Source organism: Ranitomeya imitator, chromosome 6 (assembly GCF_032444005.1).
Source record: "Ranitomeya imitator isolate aRanImi1 chromosome 6, aRanImi1.pri, whole genome shotgun sequence".
In the NCBI taxonomy this organism is placed as follows: Eukaryota; Metazoa; Chordata; class Amphibia; order Anura; family Dendrobatidae; genus Ranitomeya; species Ranitomeya imitator.
The window spans coordinates 164,788,394-164,813,321 of record NC_091287.1 but is presented as its reverse complement, the minus strand read 5'-3'; the positions used below and the strand labels follow the sequence as shown (position 1 = coordinate 164,813,321).

General features: G+C 41.7%; 1 protein-coding gene across 1 annotated transcript in view; it reads left to right on the top strand.

The window, feature by feature from the left end:
• Positions 1-24,928, top strand: part of BMPER (BMP binding endothelial regulator) — a 398,089-nt gene that overhangs the window by 296,076 nt on the left and 77,085 nt on the right. Inside the window, exon 13 of the mRNA XM_069730267.1 lies at positions 62-398. Within this exon, the coding sequence (XP_069586368.1) occupies positions 62-398 (337 nt within the window). The remainder of the gene's footprint in view (positions 1-61; positions 399-24,928) is intronic.

Sequence of the window (24,928 nt, the reverse complement as noted above, 5' to 3'; positions counted from 1 at the left end):
TCTTAATAATATGTTTATATACATATAAATATGCACATTACTTATGTTTTTCTATATTTAGGTTTGGAAATCTCTTGGGATGGAGACAGTTTTGTGGAAGTAATGGCAGCCCCTCATCTCAAAGGGAAGTTATGTGGTCTTTGTGGTAACTACAATGGACATAAGCGAGATGATCTCATAGGTAGTGATGGGAACTTCAAGTTTGATGTGGATGATTTTGGTGATTCATGGAGAGTGGAATCTAATGAATTCTGTAACCGCCCTCGTAGGAAGACTTTACCAGAGTTATGTCAAGGGACAGTTAAGGTTAAACTACGAGCTCACAGGGAATGTCAGAGGCTAAAGACCTGGGATTTTCAAAGCTGCCATTCAACAGTTGACTACGCCATGTTCTATCGGTAAGTATACCCATACTTTTTCTTTCCATATGACTTTTAGTGTTGCTAATAATTTATGTTATGTGGTACCTTTATTCTTATATATACCTTGGCTCATGCAGAACTTTTTTTAAGAAATAATGAGCACTAATCAGTCAACAAGTGATTGGTACAGAAGCTTCTTACACCAACTGAACTGTGATAGATTATTCCTGCAAGAATAGATGTTAAAAGGGAACCAAACATGTCACCAAGCACTAATAACCTGCAGCCATAGTGCTAATCTTCAAGTTAAAAGAATTACAAAGCCATCCAGCCATCTTACTGAAAGTGCAGCCGCTGGGGGAAAATAAACTTTATTCCTACTGGAAGCTACTAGCTTTTAGTCATGGAGGCGTGCAGCTACAGTCATTGCTCAATAGATAGTGATTGATGGCTGTAAGCACACTCAAGCACTCAATTAATAGCTGTCTTGGCAGCACATCAATTCAGATTTGGCTGTCAATTCTAGGGTATGCTTACAGACACCATCTATAGTGCAGTGAGTGATGACTGTAGTCACATGCCTCTCTAACTGAAAGCCAGCAGCTCCTGGGAGAAATAAAGTTCATTTTCTTCCAGTGGCCAAACTTTCAGTAACATGGCTGTGCTTTCAATAAGGTGGCCAGACAGCATTGTAGTGATGTTAATCTGCAGATTAACAATATATCTGCAGGTTAATAGTGTTTGACATGAAAGATTTCCTTTAAGAACTTTGGACAATTTATCGGTTAATCTCAAAATTATACAGATAAGGATGCACCAATGCTGACATTCTTATTAATTTTAATTGTCAATTGTATACCAAGATTATATCCTCCTTTTATACAGATAGTGGAATATGATGGGAATTTGTAGTTTTAACTGTGAAAAAAGCCTAATCAACTGTAGATTTAATTTCAACTATACAGGAAGAAGGTGCATACCCAGTTTCATGCCCCTTTCGAGAATAATGATAAGCCTCTGCCAGAAATCATTCGTATTCATATAATCATAATAACGTATGACACTTTTTTTTACTCTACTCCGGGTATTTGTATGAGAATGATGTCTTTCTTTAGATCCAGGCAAAGCCTAGCCCTTTGGTGAGTAGCACAATCAGGTGGTGGCTTTCTTTTCAAACATCTATCATTTTTTATTAATTTCAGGACTTTTCCTGCACAAGTTTTCATGACTGGTATTGTGTTACACCATGAAGTCCTAAACCCTCCTTCAAAATCCATGTTCTGTCTGAGAAAAACTGTTTGAAATATGATTTTGGTGTTTCCATGAAGCATTCACGGCCTCCATTATTAGGCAGATTTCCACAAGTCTTGTGTTGAGTTTAGAGATGAAAATATTTCATATCGTAATAATTTACCTCCAAATCATTCAGTAGAGTATCACGTTGCTTTTAGGACCGATAGTTATTTATAACATCACTTTCCCAAGGAATACTTCCTTGTTTTCACATTAATCTTACTTGGCCACTGACTTACGAGATTTTCATCATTGGCACAATCTAGTTTTTCCTTTATTGCCATAAAAAGAACATGCTTAGCTTTCTTGGAGCACAATAATGATGGGTAGATGAAAGAATGAAAGCCGTTATGGTTTTTCAATGCCACAGGATATAAGCGGAACGTGCTGTAAAAATGTAGTATAATACTGACATTATAACAAATACTACAACTCATATCATTATCCGAACTTTTAATGAAATGTTAGGTTTGTGTCAGTGGTACCATTTGATTAATGCTATTTGTTTAACTGCTTTGGAAAAGAAAATGTCTCAGTTTTATTTAGCTCCATTTGGTAACAAGCACCAGTCCTTCCAAAACACGCGCAGTACTGCAGCCCAATTACTTCATGAACGTCTATTTCCTTACTGAAGCTTGCTTCTGGTAAACCTCCGAGTATTAGAAGAGACAGCATCATTTATGCGGTTCTAGGTTTCAAAGACAATTATTCTAAGAAATATATTCCACTTAAAGATTTTTGCGGGACTAAACAAGGATGGCCTATCATAGTTGTTCTTGTAGGTGAGAGTCCGACCACCTGGACCACCCAATCATGAGAATTAAAATGGCACAGTAGCTCATCTGTGCAACTATGGTGATAATGAGGTTTTATAGTATACTGTTAATTGACTCTCATTTACCCTAATATGTAAATATGTACAGAATGTCCATGTATAGTCCTCACTGTTGGTAGAATCTATTCTGTTCGCTGCCATCCAGGTGTTTATGGTATCCTTGTGTTCTGTAGAGTAAAGCGTGAGCCACTAATGAGATAGCTTATAGATTCAACTCTATCCTAAAAGCTGTATTAAACTTCTTAAAATATTCTGTCTAAAAATACATTGTGTAGTTCAGTGAGGAGCCAGGTCCTGAGACTGAACAAGTTCCTCAAACTGAAGTGCTCAGCTAATGCATGAGCATTCACACAGCAGTCTACTGACCCATTGACTTTCTATTTTACCTCTGTACCTCTGTAACGACACTCATTATTATGTCTTACTTGATTAAGTGGATACACAAAACCTTTGGTTCTGATGAGCAGGCCTTACATGGCATCGACAGGTGGCACTGGTGCAGCAGGGCAGATGAGCTAGTAATGCAGCATGACTGGATATTTAGATGAGCTGCTGTAGTGAAACTGGAATAGGAGACTTGGAGGTAGTAGAATTGAACAGAGAAACTGCACTAGTGGACACTTAAATGTAGCAGAGTATTGCAGTAGTGAAAACCAGGGTGTAGCTGCCTAGTAATGGAGACTAAGCAAGAATGCCAACTACTTTATAATCAGGCAGCATCCTGACATCTGAATCAGGATTGAAGAGGACCCGTTTCTAAGTCAAAAGTAGCAAGTTTTTCTATTATTGTATTTCAGCAGCTCCTCTGAGCATTCTTGTCTTGTTTAAATCCAACACATGTTCAATAGATGTGTGTCTTTTCATTTAGTGCTAATTTTTATGATCTTTACTAGTGATGAGCAAACGTGCTCAAATAAAAAATTTGAGTCCCTGTGGCTGCATATTTTGTGGCAGTAGACAGCTGCAACACATGTGGGGATTGCCTAACAAACATGCACTCACTGTACTAGTGCCTCTCACTAAATTAGAATATCATCAAAAAAATAATTTATTTCAGTTCTTCGATATAAAATAAGTGAAACTCATATTATATAGAGTCATTACAGAGTAATTTATTTCAAATGCTTATTTCTGTTAATGTTAAAGGGAACCTGTCACCCCAAAAATCGTATATGAGATAAGGCCACCGGCATCAGGGGCTTATGTACAGCATTCTGTAATGCTGTAGATAAGCCCCCGATGTAACCTGAAAGGTAAGAAAAACAGGTTATATTATACTCACCCAGGGGCGGTCCCACTGCGGTCTGGATACGATGGGCGTCACGGTCCGGGTCCAGTGCCTCCCATCTTCATACGATGATGTCCTCTTCTTGTCTTCCTGCCGCGGCTCTGGTGCAGGCGTACTTTGTCTGCCCTGTTGAGGGCAGAGCAAAGTACTGCAGTGCGCAGGCATCTCTGACCTTTCCCGGCACCTGCGCACTGCAGTACTTTGCTCTGCTCTCAACAGGGCAGACAAAGTACGCCTGCGCCGGAGCCACGACAAGAAGACAAGAAGAGGACGTCATCGTATGAAGATAGGAGGCGCCGGACCCGAACCGCAACGCCCATCAGACCGGACCGCAGCGGGACCGCCCCTGGGTGAGTATAATATAACCTGTTTTTCTTACCTTTCAGGTTATATTGGGGGCTTATTTACAGCATTAGAGAATGCTGTAGATAAGCCCCTGATGCCGGTGGCCTTAGCTCATATATACAATTTTTGGGATGACATATTCCCTTTAATGATTATAGCTTACAGCTAATGAAAACTCAAAAGTCATTATCTCAGTAAATTAGAAAACTTTATAACACCAGCTTGAAAAATGATTTTAAAATCCGAAATGTTGGCCTACTGAAATGTAAGTTCAGTAAATGCACACAATACTTGGTCGGGGCTCCTTTTGCATTAATAACTGCATTAATGCGGCATGGCATGGAGGTGATCAGCCTGTTTCACTGCTGAGGTGTTATGGATGCCCAGGTTGCTTTGATAGCAGCCTTCAGCTTGTCTGCATTGTTGGGTCTGGTGTCTCTCATCTTCCTCTTGACAATACCCCATAGATCCTACATGGGGCTAAGGTCAGGTGAGTTTTCTGTTCAATCAAGAAAAGTGATACTGTTGGTTTTAAACCATGTATTGGTACTTTTGGCAGTGTGGACAGGTGCCATGTCCTGATGGGGAATGAAATTTCCATCTCCAAAAAGCTTGTCGGCAGAGGTAAGCATGAAGTGCTCTAAATTTTCCAGGTAGATGGCTGCACTGACTTTGGTCCTGATAAAATACAGTGGACCTACACTAGCAGATGACATGTCTCCCCAAACCATCACTGATTGTGGAAACTTTTCACTAGACCTCAAACAGTTTGGATTGTGTGCCTCTCCACTCTTCCTCCAGACTCTGGGACCTTGATTTCCAAATGAAATGCAAAATGCACTTTCATCTGAAAACAACACTTTGGAACACTGAGCAACAGTCCAGTTCTTTTTCTCCTTAGCTCAGGTAAGATACTTCTGGCATTGTGTATTGGTCATGAGTGGCTTGACATAAGGAATGTGTCATTTGTTGCCCTTGTCCTGGATACGTCTGTGTGTGATGGCTCTTGAAGCAATGAACTCAGCATCAGTGCACTACTTGTGAATCTCCCTCAAATTTTTGAATGGCCTTTTCTTAACAATCCTTTCAAGGCTACGGTTATCCCGGTTGCTTGTGCACCTTTTTCTACCACACTATTTCCTTCTACTCAACTATCCATTAATATGCATGGATACAGCACTCTGTGAACAGCCAGCTTCTTAGCAATGACCTTTTGTGGCTTACCCTCCTTATCAATGACTGCCTTTTGGACATCTGTCAAGTCAGCAGTCTTCCCCATGATTGTAGAGCCTACTGAAACAGACTAAGGGACCTTTTTAAACGTTTAGAAAGACTTTACTGGTATTTTTGTTAATTATTCTAATTTACTAAGATGATAACTTATAGGTTTTCATTGGCTGTAAGCCATAATCATCAACATAAACAGAAATAAACACTTGAAATACATCACTGTTTGTAATTACTCTATTTAATTTATGAGTTTCACTTTTTCTATTGAAGAACTGAAATTAACTTTTTGATGATATTCTAATTTTGTGAGACGCACCTGTATGTGTGGCGGCTGTCTACCACCAATGCAGCTGCAGTGACTTGAATATATTAGCTGAACATGCCCAAGAGCTTGCATAACACCCGAGCATGCTCAAATAAAATGTTATCCAAGCATATTCGCTCATCGCTAATCTTTACCAAACACATGGTATTATGCAGAGTAGTTTAGACATGCCCCTAGAGAATCCTGTGAGCAATGCCCACTTGGCACTAAAACAAATAACACATATCTCTGGTACTATATGGTAGATTTAAAAAAAGAAAAAAATGGAATATTCAGTTTAGCAATAGGAATAAAAAAAGAGCTAAAACTGATCACTTTTGCCCTGGTGAGAGGTCCTCTTTAAATGACACTCCAGCATGACAATTTTGAGATAACCCGATGTAATGCTAAAGAAGAGGATCCAGGTGATACAGAGGCACGAAGCACTGCTCAACAATGGAACCAGGATAGGTGAGGAACACGTAAAGCATAACTGTCGCTATCATTTTTACTTCACAATTCAATAGTACCAATGAAAATAAGAAACTTGGTAATATATCTTATCAGATAAATTTGCTTTGTTCTCTGCCAGAATTGATTAGTCATTATCAAACTTCTCAATTTTGAGTTAAAATTTTTATTCAGTCAAGACTGACTTTCTCATTGCTGAGATAGGAGATGGGGCAGCTACTAATACACTTATATATAGATGGTATAGATGGTAGGATAGAGGAGCTACAGGCAGAGCTCCTCCTCTCCCTTCCCTATACATAGAATCTGATCAGTGTGAACTGCTGCCTCCTATCTCAGTAATGGAAAGTCAGGCTTCAGTGAATACAAATTTTAACTCAAAATTGAGAATGTTGATAGTGACTGACCAATTCTGGAGGAGAAAGAACAGATTTCTCTGAGATATATTAAACATTTGGTTATTTTCATGTGTACTATTAATTTATAAAATATATATTTTAATGACAGTTCCTCTTTAAGTATAAGGCTTCTTTCACAAATGCGTCGGTACGGGGCCATCGCAAAGCGTCGGCCCGATGTACCGACGTACGTTTTGCAAATTTGGCACAAGTTGGGCAGCAGATGCAGTTTTTCAATGCATGTGCTGCCCATTCTAAGTTTCGGGGAGGAGGGGGGCAGAGTTCCGGCCGCGCATGCATGGTTGGAAATGGCGGACATGATGTACGAAAAAACGTTACATTGAACTTTTTTCGTGCCGACGGTCCACCAAAACAATGACGCATCCAGTGCACGACGGACGCGATGTATGACCATACGTCGCGATCCGTCGGCAATACAAGTCTATGGGGAAAAATCGCATCCTGCGGGCACATTTGCAGGATCCGTTTTTCCCCCAAAACGATGCATTGCGATGGATTCCAAACGACGCAAGTGTGAAAGTAGCCTTAGCTGAACCCTTGTGCCCCATTGGGGTTTTAGCACCCAGACTCCCACAATCTACAGTGCTTTTAAGAGATTACAAGACATCAAACAAACACCAAATCTAAGTTACAGTATAATGTACACTTACTTGAGAAGAGAGAAAAAACAACAGAAGCAGACAAAAAAGAAAAATGTACAATGTATAAACCGAATAGGTAGTAACTAACACATTTTTTAAAGAGTTTTTAAAAAATACTACTCCAGATCCTACTCAAGATCCCTTCTTCTAGCACTGCAGAGAGCCACTGGGAAACAGTAATTTCTATGAGGGATGTTTTTAGTGATCTCCCAAGCATGTAACTACTATGTAGAAAACTCACAATCTGTCCAGTTTGATATTAAGGCTATGTTCACACTGTGCTTTTTGGTTGCTTTTTTTCTTTTACTGCAAATTAAAAGCTGTGTTTTACAGTACCAGCAAAAGCTATGAGATTTCAGAAATCTTAGGCTAGGTTCACATTGTGTTAAAGCAGCCCGTTCAACTCATGCGTTAAACGGGCTGCGTTAGCGCAAGTGCCGACATGCTATCATGCTAGCGCAGATAGAGCTAGCAGATGCTCTATCTGCGCTAGCGGTGACGGACCCGGAAACGCTGCAGCCCGCATCCCAGGGTCCATCACTCAATGATGGCACATCGCTAGCGCAAAATGGGTGTGCGCTAGCGATGCGCCCAAAATAGAGCTTAATGGCAGCGTTAACGGACTGCTTTACACCGCGTTATGCCACAGTGTAACGCAGTCAGTCTAATGGACTTTTAAAGCGTAATGTGAACCCAGCCTAATTCACACAGTTTTTTTTTCTGACTGAACTGGAAAACTGCTCCATGCCACTTCTTTCAGCGTTTTTGCAGCATTTTTTCACCCATAGAAAGCAATGAATAAGTTCAAAAAGCAGCAAAAATGCAGGTGTCAGGTTTTCCTGTTCTTTGGTGCAGAAAACTCAGGAACAACAGGCACTAAACTGTATCAGCATGCACAAAAGACAAATGTACCTGAAAAACGTAGCACAACCTGCTTTTTTAAGCAGCTTCTTTACTACCAAGAGTGCAGGTTTTGTATGCATAAAAAAACACAGCAAAAATGCAACATGTGAACATAGCCTAATTGTTTTACTGTTGTATTGTGTTCAGCAGTGGTTGGGTTATTATCAGCTGCACCTGAAAACCTGTCGTATAGGTCTACTACTGGCTTACTGTCCTAGTGTGTAACACATTCCGGCCCTCATAGGCAAGAATGACTTCATGTGAACACGTTTAGTTCTGTAATTTACACACGTAATGGTTTAGTAGACACAGGGGAAGTGTAGAAACAGCTGCTGTATTTTTTTGTGTCTGAAATTACATTTCTCCAATGTAATACTTGTGAAGATGTTCTACAAGCTTTTACATTATCACCATATGGGAGCAGATAGTTAAATGTGAAAGAGCATTAAAGGAAACAGTCTAACAGATGTGGATGCTTAAGACACATCCTGACAATGAATGTTGTATCTACTGTGAATCATATCGTATCAATTAGAGCAAAAAAAGATGTTAAGAAAACATACCACCATGCGTTGCCCTCCCACTAGGTAACATCAGATGGTATGGTAAGAATGTGAAAAGTACAACCACAATAAGAGGATGTTTCTTTCTAACTATCCCCAAATGTTATATACAGTATGTTGACGCTGCTTGCTAAGTAATGGATTAATAACAAGAAAGCTTGATCACAAGCTGAGTTTCAATGTGACCGTTCCTCAGACTTACATATGAGTAAACTAATCTCATTTGTACTTAAGTTAATACATCTATTATATTTTTGCATTTTTTTTCATGTGACATGTTCTATCAATTATGTTTAGTTTGGATACTCTTATGAAATTTTGACTTAACCGTTGACGATTTCCCACTCAAGATACTCATCTGTGAGATGGGCTAAAAACGTCTTTCAGCCTGGCAGCTCCACCATGTCTATTCTTTATCTGGATATTCTATTGGTTCTGATACACAGTGTGTAATATGTTGTTATTCTGAAGAGGTGTGACAGTGAAATTGAATATTTCATTTGAAAATAGCATAAGATTCAACCGGCACTATAAAAAAACCTCGTTCTCTGGTAACTGTGACACACCCTATGACTAATTGGATCTTGTGGTGCTCAAAGCTGAAAAATCAATTGCAGTAGTCTTCATGAAGATGAGAAAAAGAGTGGCAACAGGTCCTACCTGAAGTGTTAGTATTCTATGAAATGGCCGTCATCCTCAGTGCTACCCTCACCCTCCTGTAATTAGTTTTTAATGTGTCTGAAATAAAAGATTGATTTTTTGGGATGGTGAGTTCCACTCCTTCCTTATCTTCATGAAGACTGGACATTGAACATTTGTTGCCGGGTTACCCAATAAATTGCAGCTTAAAATGCTTTAAAGGGGTTGTCTTGTCTTAAACTACAAGTCATAGAGATAGCAAAGGCGTGCACTCTGATCGGTGTGGATTGGTGCAGGCTGAACCACGGTAACTTCATAAATAAATAAACAACAGCCGCACTCGATATTTTGTTTTTTCATATGCAAATAAAGTAATTTATTATTTTCACCACAGTGGTATTTGCGAAACTGGGGTCACCACAATCATATATCGAGGTACTAGGTAACGTTTCGGCCGAAACGTTACCTAGTACCTCGATATATGATTGTGGTGACCCCAGTTTCGCAAATACCACTGTGGTGAAAATAATAAATTACTTTATTTGCATATGAAAAAACAAAATATCGAGTGCGGCTGTTGTTTATTTATTTATTAAACTACAAGTCTGCAGTCAATCTTTGTGACTGCAGGTTTGTGAATCCTCACATCATGTGCATTGCCCTCTTTGGGGATTTTCTGGTGCTTGCGTCAGGGACAACAGTCATGTGATTGCAACTCCCGGCCATATTCCACTTAGATGAATGCAGCCTCACTCAATGCAAGTGTATTGAGCGAGGCTGGAAACAGTCTAGTCAGAATGGGGCAGGGAGTATACATACTGCATACTTGTTGGCTACATGGCCACCATTCCCTGCACAGGAGAATCCTCACATTGTGTGATGTGAGGATTCACAAGTTTGCAGTTACATAAAGTGACTACAAACTTGTATTTTAAGATCCCCCAACATACCTGATTACTGCCAGTACTCGGTTGCCCAGTACTTGGACAACCACTTTTTAAGTGCAACAGTGGCTCATGTAAAATGTAAATACCATATACTCACCTGATCGAATTCCGCCATTCCAGCAATGTCTACCAGTGTTTGTGTTACATTGTTATCTCTCCTGAGTGCTACAGACCATCCGTCTGGGAATTTTTACCCATGTGTCCAGAAGACCATTTGAGAGGTCACATACTGATTCTGGATGAGATGGCTGGGCTCACAGTCTCTGTTGCACTTCATCTCAAAGGTGTTCGATGATGTTGAGACTAAAACCAGGAGGAAAAAGACAGTGCAATAGAGTTGTATCCAAGGGAGATAAAGGTGTTTAAGGTTATTCTAACTTGATTTAGTTGCATATATACAACATTTCAATCACTTATACATCCAGCTGCTGCAGGTCCAACGGGTCATCAGACCAGGAAAACACAGATAAGGAAGATTTGTGGAAAATCTGCGCTGCTGGTATCCCACATAATAAATCCAAATCCAGACAGAAAGTACATGCAGTTTCTCTTTATTTAGTCAACGCAATTTGAAGTATTACGGACTTCTTCATCAGCAGAAGAAAAGCATCAGATGTTTTTCTTGTCCTGATGATGAAGCCTGTAACACTTCGAAAATGCGTTGGCTAAGAAAAAATGCATGTAATTTCTGTCTGGATTTGGATTTATTATATGGGATACCAGCAGCTCAGGCTATCCGCAACTCTTCCTTATCAGCGATGATGTTGAGGTCATAGCTCTAATTGGGCCACAGAAATTGCAAGAATACAATTGTTCAAAATATCTCTGCATACTGAAACAGTGAGATTTCCCCGTCACTAAGCCAATGCCTGATAAACAGTCCTTTAGCATTATCGTTACATCACCCAACTTTGCAGTTGGTACATTGCCATTATTCAGATAATTTTCTTTTAGATTTCATCAAATCCAGTCTTGTCTAACAGAGTGCCAGATAGAGAAGTATGATTTATCACTCCAAAGAAAATGTTTCCCATGCTCCAAAATCCTTGGAAACCCATGCCATGAAGATCCCAGTGCACAGTTTTAGTGTTGATGTTGGTGTCAGAGGAGGTGTGGAGCTCTGCAGTTATTTATTGAGTCAGTAGAGCTCTGGTGCATTTACACATAATATTCATCAGCAACACTTAGTTACACCACTCTGTAGCTTTACATGTTCTGTCACTTCATGGGTGAGTTTCTGTGGTTCTTAAAAACTTTCATTTTTCAATAATAACGTTCATATGGTAGTATTAAGAACTATTTCGGAGCGAGGAGATTTCACAAAGTGACTTGGTACACTGGTGACATCCTAGTGTAGAACCACATTGCCCTCAGTAGAGCAGAGCAAAGTAGTATAATGCGTATGACCCGGGAGACGCCCAAGAGCGCCGATGACCTGAAAGCCGGCACATGAGCATTACAGCACTTTGCTCTACCCCTCAGCAGGGCAGAAAAAAGTATGCCTGTACAGAAGCACGACTGTTGGACATTGTGTGGATGATATAATAGAACACATCATCCACATGAAGCAGGGAAAGAGGACAGTGTTTGCGCCTAGAGAAGAGGCACAGTATCAAAATCAGAGATGCCCAATGGACTGGACTGCACCATATGGGGGTATTATAAAATATATTTTTGGAGATATACAGGGTGGGTTGGAGACTCATATACATCTTGCTAAAATACTCTATAACAGGTAGCAAAGGTGGTGTCAGATTCCATTTAAGAAATATGTACCAAGATTTTTTTCAATATAGTTTATTCATATTTTAAACATAAACATGTATTCCCATCTCCAAGATCCTATCCCAATATATAGTAGGAGAACTAATATTAATATTTTCAAATATCTTCAATTGGAAATGTAGCATAGTTCTACTGATTTGATATGTCTCTTTCCTCATGTGCAAGCATTGCAGGATCTTAGATGTCTATGGTTACGACCGCTAGCAACTAGCTAGCTAACTGTCACTATACCTGTGGTCGTAACCATAGATACCTAAGGTTCTGCAATGTCTGAACATAAGAAAAGAGCCATAGTGAATCAGAGAACTATACTAGATTTCTAAATGGACGTATTTGCTAATATTATTATTATTACACCTGCTACATATTGGGATAGAATCTTGGAGATGGGAATACCCTTTTAAAGGGTTGGAGACTCTCTCGTGTTCTCCTTGCAAACTCACCTGTGCTTTTGTCCAAAAATAGATTGCAAATGAATAAATGTGACCAGAGTAGTCCATCAGCATCCTGCAATTATCAAATGCCTTTCACGGGAAAACTGCTTTTCTATTGGAGGAGGATGATGGACTGATCTGGTCACATGCTCCTTCACCAGCAGCGATTGATTGTGAGGAAAGTTGCACTAACAAGAGAAAGTGGCCGACATTTTAACATAGATTACATCTGCTTGAATAAAGAGCATGATGCTGCAACCACCATGTTTCACTGTTGGGATTGTATTGGGCAGGTGATGAGCAGTGACTGGTTTTCTCCACATATACCCCTTAGAATTATCACCAAAAAGGTCAATCTTAATCTCATAAGACAAGAGAATCTTATTTCTCATAGTCTGGGAGTTCTTCATGTGTTTTTAGCAAACTCTATGCGGGCTTTCATATGTCTTGCACTGAGGAGAGGCTTCCATTGGGCCACTCTGCCATAAAGTCCAGACTGGTGGAGGGCTGCAGTGATAGTTGACTTTATGGAACTTTCTCCCATCTCCCTACTGCATCTCTGGAGCTCAGCCACGGTGACCTTGGGGTTCTTTTTTACCTCTCTCACCAAGGCTCTTCTCCCATGATTGCTCAACTTGCCTGGATGGCCAGGTCTAGGAAGACTTCTGGTGGTCCCAAACTTCTTCCATTTAAGGATTATGGAGGCCATTGTACTCTTAGGAACAGCAGAAATTCTGTTGTAACCTTGGCCAGATCTGTGCCTTGTCACGTTACTGTCTCTGAGCTCCTTGTCCAGTTCCTTTGACCTCATGATTCTCATGTGGTCTGACATGCACTGTGAGCTGTGAGGTCTTATATAGACAGGTGTGTGCCTTTCCAAATCAAGTCCTATCAGTTTAATTAAACACAGCTGGACTCCAATGAAGACGTAGAACCATTTCAAGGAGGATCACAAGAAAATGGACAGCATGTGACTTAAATATGAGTGTCTGAGCAAAGGGTCTGAATACTTATTATGACCATGTGATATTTCACTTTTTCTTTTTTATTAAATTTGCAAACATTGCTACATTTCTGGGGGGTTTTCAGTCAAGATGGGGTGCAGAGTGTACATTAATGAGAAAAAAATGAACTTTTTTGAATTACCAAATGGCTGCAATGAAACAAAGAGTGAAAAATTTAAAGGGGTCTGAATACTTTCCCACTGTACCTATAATAGTAATAGAAAGTAATATAATAACATAGATTCTTTTCTAATTTGCTAAGTATTGTACTGATTTTCTAAATTCTCAGTATGGGTTATAGATTTTAAAGAGGCTCTAAATATATTAAACTAAGCTTATAATTTAGCAGAAATGAAATTCATGCAATCAATTTAAATCTATAAATGTTATGCTTTCTATTTCTTACAGTTTGATGAAATGCAGAACCATAAACTGAAGTGATGTGTTTATACAAATTCCCACGACAATACAATGAATTCCCCCCAAAATGCTTTTTGCTCCAAGTTGTGATGGATATCAGCTCTCCTAAGCCTTTGGTAGTCAGAGCTAATCTATCTGACAGGGAGAAGGACTTGGGGATCCTAGTTAATGATAAACTTACCTGGAGCAGCCAGTGCCAGGCAGCAGCTGCCAAGGCAAACAGGATCATGGGGTGCATTAAAAGAGGTCTGGATACACATGATGAGAGCATTATACTGCCTCTGTACAAATCCCTAGTTAGACCGCACATGGAGTACTGTGTCCAGTTTTGGGCACCGGTGCTCAGGAAGGATATAATGGAACTAGAGAGAGTACAAAGGAGGGCAACAAAATTAATAAAGGGGATGGGAGAACTACAATACCCAGATAGATTAGCGAAATTAGGATTATTTAGTCTAGAAAAAAGACGACTGAGGGGCGATCTAATAACCATGTATAAGTATATAAGGGGACAATACAAATATCTCGCTGAGGATCTGTTTATACCAAGGAAGGTGACGGGCACAAGGGGGCATTCTTTGCGTCTGGAGGAGAGAAGGTTTTTCCACCAACATAGAAGAGGATTCTTTACTGTTAGGGCAGTGAGAATCTGGAATTGCTTGCCTGAGGAGGTGGTGATGGCGAACTCAGTCGAGGGGTTCAAGAGAGGCCTGGATGTCTTCCTGGAGCAGAACAATATTGTATCATACAATTATTAGGTTCTGTAGAAGGACGTAGATCTGGGGATTTATTATGATGGAATATAGGCTGAACTGGATGGACAAATGTCTTTTTTCGGCCTTACTAACTATGTTACTATGTTACTGAATAGTTTACATGTAGAATATAATACCATAGTGTCAGTGCAAACGTGTCTGATTTCTCTTCTTAAACGACTTAGATACACATACTGTAGGATTCTCAAAGAGTAACCGTCATTTTATTTTTTATTTGAATATTGCACATGAAAATAGGCAACTGCAAGAAATCTGCTTCTTTCTCCTCCAGGACTGATCACTTATTTTCAATAGTCTCATTTTATGAAATCTGTATTCTTTGTAGGCAGATTGTTACATTACTGTGGTAGATGGCAGTTACTACTGATAAGATTGTATGTAGATGGTGTCCTTATACCTGTAATGCTTGAAGGGGCAAGAAATACCACAGTTCCAGTGAATTTCCTTACCTGTATAAAGACTTTGATCTACCTGCATAACTTAAAACATGCTCCAAATAGCAGAGCTTGTAGGGTGCTTAAAGAGATCCTGTCACATCGAGAAATGTTACTTACCAGCAGATATGGGGGTAATCTGTAAGTAAAGTTCATATAAAACCTGTTTAAATTACTGGATTTAAACACTATTTACCTACAGATTACCCCATATTGAGAGCTTAATAGCATTTCCGGGAATGACAGGTTCCCTTTAAAGCAGGGGTGTCAAACTGCATTCCTCGAGGGCCGCAAACCATGCGTGTTTTCAAGATTTCCTTAGCATTGCACAAGGTGCTGCAATCATTATGTGTGTAGGTGATTAAATTATCACCTGTGCAGTACAAGGAAATCCTGAAAACATGACCTGTTTGCAGCCCTCGAGGAATGCAGTTTGACACCCCTGCTTTAAAGGAGCTGTCCCTTTCAAAAATCGCTATTCATGGGTGCAGGTTTATATAAAAAAAATCAAACCACATTTTATCTCCCCTCTCCCGGTCCACTGCTGAATGTCCGACACTGTTCCCTCTATCTGACATTTGCTGCAGTGCCGTCGTCACTCGCTGCAGCTAGTGACTGATGAGCGAATATACTCATTGCTTGGGTTTTCCTGAGCACGCTAGGATGATCTCCGAGTATTTGTTAGTGTTTCGGAGATTAAGTTTTCATTGCCTCACCTGAATGATTTACTACTATTAGCCAGCTTGATTACATGTGCGGATTCCCAAGCAACCAGGCAACCCCCACATGTACTCAGCCTGGATAGTAGCTGTAAATCATTCAGCTGAGACGATGAAAACTTAATCTCCGAAACATTAACAAACACTTGGAGATCAGCCTAGCGTGCTCGGGAAAACCCGAGCAACGAGTATATTCGCTTATCACTAGTTGCAGCCAATTAGCTCTACCTGTGTAGTTGGAACACCCCGCTTAAAGCCTGTGGGCTTATTTATTTTTTGTCAATGTGAATGTGGGCTAAGATTTTCTATAAGGGAATAGACAACCTCTCTAACCCCTTAGCGACCGCCGATACGCCTCTTAACGGCGGCCGCTAAGGGTACTTAAACCACAGCACCGTTAATTAACGGCGCTGTGGAAAAAGTAAATAGCGCCCCCCAGAGTCGGATTTTCTCCGGGGTCTCGGCTGCCGAGGGTAGCCGAGACCCCAGAGAGCATGATTCGGGGGGGGGTTTAACCCACCCCGCATTTGCGATCGCCGGTAATTAACCGTTTACCGGCGATCACAAAAAAAAACAAAAACGCGATCTCTTTTTAATTTCTCTGTCCTCCGATGTGATCGCACATCGGAGGACAGAGAAAAGGGGTCCCAGGTAGCCCCCCAATACTCACCTATCTCCCCCGATGCTCCTCGTGTCTCCCGGTGGGCGCCGCCATCTTCAAAATGGCGGGCGCATGCGCAGTGCGCCCGCCGGCCGGCCCCGCGAGAATCTTTGGGGTCTCGGCTGCCGGGGGTAGACGAGACCCCAAAGAGCATGATCGGTCGGTTTTAGCGACCCCTGTTTTGCGATCGCCGGTAATTAACTGTTTACCGGCGACCGCAAAAAAAAAAAAAAAGTCAAAGTGTAATTCTCTGTCCTCTGATGTGATCGCACATCAGAGGACAGAGAAATAGGGGTATTCGGGGACCCTGCCATACTCACCTGTGTCCCTGGGTCCTCCTGCTGCTCCTCCTGGCCGCCGGCAAAAGAAAATGGCGGGCGCATGCGCAGTGCGCCCGCCATCTGTCTCCATCTGCCGGCCGGCAGGAGAAGAGCAGTTGGGGCTAAAATTAGAGTTAGGGTTAGGGCTAGGGTTAGGGTTAGGGGTAGGGGTAGGGTTAGGGGTAGGGTTAGGGCTAGGGTTAGGGGTAGGGTTACGGGTAGGGCTAGGGTTGGGGGTAGGGGTAGGGTTAGGGGTAGGGTTAGGGTTAGGGCTAGGGTCGGGTTAGGGGTAGGGTTAGGGTTAGGGCTAGGGGTAGGGTTAGGGCTAGGGGTAGGGTTAGGGCTAGGGTTAGGGTTAGGGTTAGGGCTAAATTTAGGGTTAGGGTTGGGGCTAAATTTAGGGTTAGGGTTGGGGCTAAATTTAGAGTTAGGGTTGGCACTAAATTTAGGGTTAGGCTTCTTTCACACTTACGTCGGTACGGGGCCGTCGCAATGCATCGGCCCAACATACCGACGCACGTTGTGAAAATTGTGCACAACGTGGGCAGCGGATGAAGTTTTTCAACGCATCCGCTGCCCAATCTATGTCCTGGGGAGGAGGGGGCGGAGTTACGGCCACGCATGAGCGGTCAGAAATGGCGGATGCGACGTACAAAAAAAGTTACATTGAACGTTTTTTTGTGCTGACGGTCCGCCAAAACACTGATCCAGTGCACGACGGACGCGACGTGTGGCCATCCGTCACGATCCGTCGGCAATACAAGTCTATGGTCAAAAAACGCATCCTGCGGGCACATTTGCAGGATCCGTTTCTTGTCCAAAACGACGGATTGCGACGGATGCCAAACAACGCAAGTGTGAAAGTAGCCTTAGGGCTAGGGTTAGGGTTGGGGCTAAAGTTAGGGCTAGGGTTGAGGCTAAAGTTAGGGTTAGAGTTGGGATTAGGGTTAGGGTTTGGATTAGGGTTGGTATTAGGGTTAGGGTTGGCATTAGGGTTACGCTTGGGATTAGGGTTAGGTTTGGGATTAGGGTTAAGGTTAGGGTTGTGATTAGGGGTGTATTGGGATTAGGGTTAGGTTTGAGGTTAGGGTTGAGATTAGGATTAGGGGTGTGTTGGATTTAGGGTTTTGATTAGGGTTATGGTTAGTGTTGACATTAGGGTTGTTTTGGGGTAAGGGTTGTGATTATCATTAGGGTTGTGATTAGGATTATGGATCAGGTTGGGATTAGGGTTAGGGGTGTGTTGGGGTTAGGGTTGGAGCTAGAATTGGGGGGTTTCCACTGTTTAGGTACATCAGGGGGTCTCCAAACACGATAGCCAATTTTGCGCTCACAAAGTCAAATGGTGCTCCCTCCCTTCTGAGCTCTTCCGTGCGCCCAAACAGTGGGTTACCCCCACATATGGGGCATCAGCATACTCGGGATAAATTGGACAACAACTTCAGGGGTCCAATTTCTCTTGTTACCCTTGTGAAAATAAAAACTTGGGGGCTACAAAATCCTTTTTGTGGAAAAATATATATATATATTTTTTTATGACTCTGCATTATAAACTTCTGTGAAGCACTTGGGCATTCAAAGTTCTCACCACACATCTATATAAGTTCCTTGGAGGGTCTAGTTTCCAAAACGGGGTCACTTGTGGGGGTTACTACTGTTTAGGTACATCAGGGGCTCTGCAAACGCAACATAACGCCCACAGACCATTCTATCTAAGTATTCATTCCAAAACGGCGCTCCTTCCCTTCCGAGCTCTGCCGTGCGCCCAAACAGTGGTTTACCCCCACATATGGGGCATCAGCATACTCGGGATAAATTGGACAACAACTTTAGTGGTCCAATTTCTCCTGTTACCCTTGTGAAAATAAAAACTTGGGGGCTACAATATCTTTTTTGTGGAAAAAAAATGTTTTTTATTTTCACGACTCTGCATTCTAAACTTCTGTGAAGCACTTGGGCATTCAAAGTTCTCACCACACATCTAGATAAGTTCCATGGGGGGTCTAGTTTCCAAAATGGGATCACTTGTGGGGGATTTCTACTGTTTAGGCACATCAGGGGCTCTCCAAACGCGACATGGCGTCCGATCTCAATTCCAGCCAATTCTACATTGAAAAAGTAAAACTGCACTCTTTCTCTTCCAAGCTCTGCGGTGCGCCCAAACAGTGGTTTACCCCCACATATTGGGTATCGACGTACTCAGGAGAAATTGCACAACAACTTTTGTGGTCTAATTTCTCCTGTTACCCTTGTGAAAATAAAAATTTGTGGGCAAAAAGATCATTTTTGTAGAAAAAATGCGATTTTTTTTTTTCACGGCTCTACGTTATAAACTTCTGTGAAGCACATGGGGGTTCAAAGTGCTCACCACACATCTAGATAAGTTCTTTAAGGGGTCTAGTTTCCAAAATGGTGTCACTTGTGGGGGGTTTCCACTGTTAAGGCACATCAGGGGCTCTCCAAACGCGACATGGCGTCCAATCTCAATTCCAGCCAATTCTACATTGAAAAAGTAAAACGGCACTCCTTCTCTTCCAAGCTCTGCGGTGCGCCCAAACAGTGGTTTACCCTCACATATGGGGTATCGACGTATTCAGGAGAAATCGCACAACAACGTTTGTGGTCTAATTTCTCCTGTTACCCTTGTGAAAATAAGAATTTGTGGGCGAAAAGATCATTTTTGTGTAAACAAAAGCGATTTTTTTATTTTCACGGCTCTACGTTATAAACTTCTGTGAAGCACTTGGGGGTTCAAAGTGCTCACCACACATCTAAATAAGTTCCTTAAGGGGTCTAGTTTCCAAAATGGTGTCACTTGTGGGGAGTTTCCACTGTTTAGGCGCATCAGGGGCTCTCTAAACGTGACATGGTGTCCGATCTCAATTCCAGCCAATTCTGCATTGAAAAAGTCAAACGGCGCTCCTTCAATTCTAAGTTCTGCGGTGCGCCCAAAAAGTGGTTTACCCCCACATATGGGGTATTGGCGTATTCAGGAGAAATTGCATAACAAAATTTATGGTTACATTTCTGTTTTTACACTTGTGAAAATAAAAAAATGGTTCTGAATTAAGATGTTTGCAAAAAAAAGTTAAATGTTCATTTTTTCCTTCCACATTGTTTCAGTTCCTGTGAAGCACGTAAAGGGTTAATAAACTTCTTGAATGTGGTTTTGAGAACCTTGAGGGGTGTAGTTTTTAGAATGGTGTCAAACTTCATTATTTTCTATCATATAGACCCCTCAAAATGACTTCAAATGTGATGTGGTCCCTAAAAAAAAAATGGTGTTGTAAAAATGAGAAATTGCTGGTCAATTTTAACCCTTATAACTCCCTAACAAAAAAAAATTTTGTTTCCAAAATTGTGCTGATGTAAAGTAGACATGTGGGAAATGTTATTTATTAACTATATTTAATGACATATCTCTCTGATTTAAGGGCATAAAAATACAAAGTTTGAAAATTGCAAAATTTTAAAAATTTTCGCCATATTTCCGTTTTTTTCATAATTAATCGCAAGTAATATCGAAGAAATGTTACCACTATCATGAAGTACAATATGTCACGAAAAAATATTCTCAGAATCAGCGGGATCCGTTGAAGCGTTCCAGAGTTATAACCTCATAAAGTGACAGTGGTCAGAATTGCAAAAATTGGCTCGGTCATTAAGTACCAAATTGGCTCTGTCACTCAGGGGTTAATGGGATCAATAAGTTGTCCCTTTGCTGGCCTTTAATGCCAGTGTGACAGTAATCATCCATCACCCAATTTTATTCACTAACAAAGTATACAACTAAAGAATGAAGATTGATATTTGCACAAATGATCATTAATAGAGATGGGTGAACCCGATGAGTAAAGTTAGGGGTCCATATTGAACACCTACTGTTTGGCACGGACTCTTAACATGGGCTTCTCTAGGAAGTCTGTGTTACTGTTCGGGTTCGGCCCCCCGAACACTGGGTGTTTCTCACGCTGTAATCTGCATGACAGCATGAGACACACTGGCGGCTCTGATCGGTGATAAGATTATTACCACCGGTCAGAGCGCTGTGGCTCCCATGCTGTCAGATGACAGCGTGAGCTCGTAGCTGTGACCAGAACTAAAACATTTATCTCCGGCCACAGAGAGGTCATCTGATGGGAGCACTACTCCTATCAGCCTAAGTCTGCTGTCGCTGATAAATACGAGAGCAAGGCGCTTCTGATGGGTGTATTAGTCAGCCGGCACCTGTGCTATACTGCATATCCACCACTCACAAAAAACACATATAGCAGTCCAAATTTACAAACCACACAAGCCGCACAGCACAGCTCATACTAAGGAATAATGCTGCACATACCAGTCATATACAGAACACACATCATTTATACACTAGAGACAAGTAACAAATAGCACACCATCCACTTATACCTGGGTCAGACCCAGACAGCAGAGGTCACCTGTTCAAGAAAAGAATATGGGCCCCTTACTCTCCAAAAGTTCATCATCAAGTGCCCCCTATATATTACGAACAATTCCCAAGTAATTGTGAGCCATGAAATTCATTAGGACAGTCTTTTTCATACAATCTGATAGTCTCTCGAGATTTGTGACATCTGCTGTGTATTGTGGTCATTACCGCTCATCCTCAGTCCCGCACGCCACATTTGTCCGCTTATCTATAATCTATTCAGCTTTTTTCCCACTTCACAATAATGAGAAAATGATTTTATAGTCTATGACACACAAATGTAAATCAATGCCAGAAAAATATTCTCAGATTGTGATGAGAAGTCCTGGATGGGAATTCAAAGTAGAAGGCCTTGCTTTGAATGTAAACCTGGTTCTTTTCGAGACCTGTTGACCTAAGCAAGTCTGTTTCCCCAGCCCTCCACACATTTGTGTGTGTTCACAAAATTTCTTCCAGCAGCCTGGGACTGAATCTGAAACACATAATTCTCTTTGTATCAAGAGTTATCACAGCTGTAACATACTGACCCGCTGCCAGAAGAATCACAGATGTGTCTCTTTCCCTCGGAGTATAGCATAAAATAAGAAATAAGGCTGGAGGGAGATTTTCACAAGAATCTGACCAGGCTATAGTTTTGGACAATGATGTGTTCACCTGGGATAGCCTTTGGCTCCTATCCAGTCTTTGCAGAGTATGATTCTTTTCAGACCCAGGTTCTTTTTCAGTCTTTGATTTCTTATACAGTATAATGTACTGGTGGCTTCTTTCTTGAATACTTGATAGAAAAAGCATATGAATTGGCATTCACAATTCTAGTAATGGTTAAAGAATCTTTTTCAGCAGCATCAGTGGAATGCTTTTAAAAGCTTTGTTGTGCAACTTTTATGGGAAATTCAATTTATATTCTATTACATACAATAATATATTCCAGAGCAGCTATGATAAAATAGCTATCTAGTAGCAAGCAGCTGGCCTGTGCTCTGCGTTCTAACATGGCGGTACAGTAGATAGGATTTACCTGTAATCACTTTGTTAGAGTATGGCTTCTGCGCTGGTGGCATGAGCCTAAAGGTACCTTCACACTGAACGATATCGCTAGCGATCCGTGACGTTGCAGCGTCCTGGCTAGAGATATCGTTGAGTTTGACAGGCAGCAGCGATCAGGATCCTGCTGTGCCATCGTTGGTCGGAGCAGAAAGTCCAGAACTTTACCTGACCGCTCATCTGACCGCGACATCATCGAAGGTCCTTCACTCTCTGCATTCTTAGGAACGGAGGCAGACGCTTGCACCGCTGAGAGCCAGGGGCCATCGAAGGGTGAGTATATCCATATTTTTTATTTTTATTCTTTATTTTTTACATGAATATGGATCCCAAGGCCTGAAGGAGAGTCTCCTCTCCTTCAGACCCTGGAAACCATCCAGGATCGCTCCCTGCAGCCGTACCCGGCGTATAAAAAGTCATCTTATACGCCGGAAAATACGGTATATGTTTTATCCCTTATTACAGGAGATTTCCTATTTTGTAATCTATGATTCTTAGGCTGCCGTCACACTAGCAGTATTTGATCAGTATTTTACATCAGTATTTATAAGCCAAAACCAGGAGTGGAACAATCAGAGGAAAAGTATAATAGAAACATATGCACCACTTCTGGATTTATCACACACTGCAGGTTTTGACTGATCTAATATATAATTGCCTAGAATACTACTTCCTGCAATTTGTGCCAACTTCCGTGGCTTTGTCCGGAGCTAATGTCCGGAGCTAATGTCCGGAGCTAATGTGCGGAGCTAATGTCCGGAGATAATGTCCGGAGATAATGTCCGGAGCTAATGTCCGGAGCTAATGTCCGGAGCTAATGTGCGGAGCTAATGTCCGGAGATAATGTCCGGAGATAATGTCCGGAGCTAATGTCCGGAGCTAATGTCCGGAGCTAATGTCCGGAGATAATGTCCGGAGCTAATGTCCGGAGATAATGTCCGGAGCTAATGTGCGGAGATAATGTCCGGAGCTAATGTCCGGAGCTAATGTCCGGAGCTAATGTCCGGAGCTAATGTCCGGAGCTAATGTCCGGAGATAAGTGACGTCAACAGTGTCCAGTGTCTGATTGGTTGCCGCCTGCTGCGAGCGACCAATCAGAAACGTGCCGTACTGTGACACACTCCGCCCGCCATTTTGGTGTGATTTTTGAATTTTTACCTCACAGCAAGTTTCTACTGCGTGGAGGCGGGCCCAGTGACGTTGCTCTTCAAGCTCCTTCCGAATTTCGTCAAAAAAATGATAATACCATTTACCAAAACTATATATATTTAGTTGTGAAGTGGTTCAGTGACATTTTCACACCAATTTTGAACTTTTGTTTGGTGTTTTCTCCATATACTGCCTATTATTTTTGTTCTTTCTTACTATTATTTATTAATTGTATTATTCTTTCATTTGAGTAAATAAAGTATATATGGATTCTAGACTCCCGATTCTTTAGAATCGGGCTGCCATCTAGTATAAAATACTGACCAAATACTGCTAGTGTAACGGCAGCCTTATAGTGATGCTGTTTCAAGGTGTAGCAATATAAGCAGCTTTAGTGTATGACATTAGTATAATTCCCTCCTCTGAAATATAAGTGACGTATCATAAGATGGTAGAGCTGAAGTTTATAAAGCTATTGACTAAATTAGTCGAATTCCCTTCAGAGTCACACAGACTGAAATTAACAGCCAATTAAATCATATCTACTATATAATTGTCTAAGGGTCACTTCCGTCTTTCTGTCCTTCTGTCTTTCTGTCTGTCACAGATATTCATTGGTCGCGGCCTCTGTCTGTCATGGAATCCAAGTCGCTGATTGGTCTCGCCAGCTACCTGTCATGGCTGCCGCGACCAATCAGCGACGGCCACAGTCCGATTAGTCCCTCCCTACTCCCCTGCAGTCAGCGCCCGCTCCATACTCCCCGCAGTCACCGCTCACACAGGGTTAATGCCAGCGGTAACGGACCGCGTTATGCCGCGGGTAACTCACCCCGTTACCGCTGCTATTAACCCTGTGTGACCAAGTTTTTACTATTGATGCTGCCTATGCAGCGTCAATAGTAAAAACATCTAATGTTAAAAATAATTTAAAAAAAATGACTAATCATTATATACTCACCTTTTGCGACGCTCCGGTGACCTCCGGCAGGTTCCGGTGCCAAGAATGGTATGGAAGAAGGACCTGCCATGATGTCACGGTCATGTGACCGCGACGTTATCACAGGACCTGCGCGAGAACGACCTGCCGTGATGTCACGGTCATGTGACCGCGACGTCATCACAGGCCCTGCGCAGGAACGACCTGCTGTGATGTCACAGTCATGTGACCGCGACATCATCACAGGTTCTGCGCGAGAATGACCTGCCATGATGTCACGGTCATGTGACCGAACTACAAGGGGCCCTCGGAGAGTGAGTATATGTTTATTTTTTATTTTTTAACCTGTGACATACGTGGCTGGGCAATATACTACGTGGCTGGGCAATATACTACGTAGCTGGGCAATATACTATGTGACTGGCCAATATACTACGTGGCTGGCCAATATACTACGTGGCTCTGTGCTGTATACTATGTCGCTGTGCAATATACTACGTGGCTCTGTGCTGTATACTACGTCACTGGGCAATATACTATGTAACTGGGCAATAT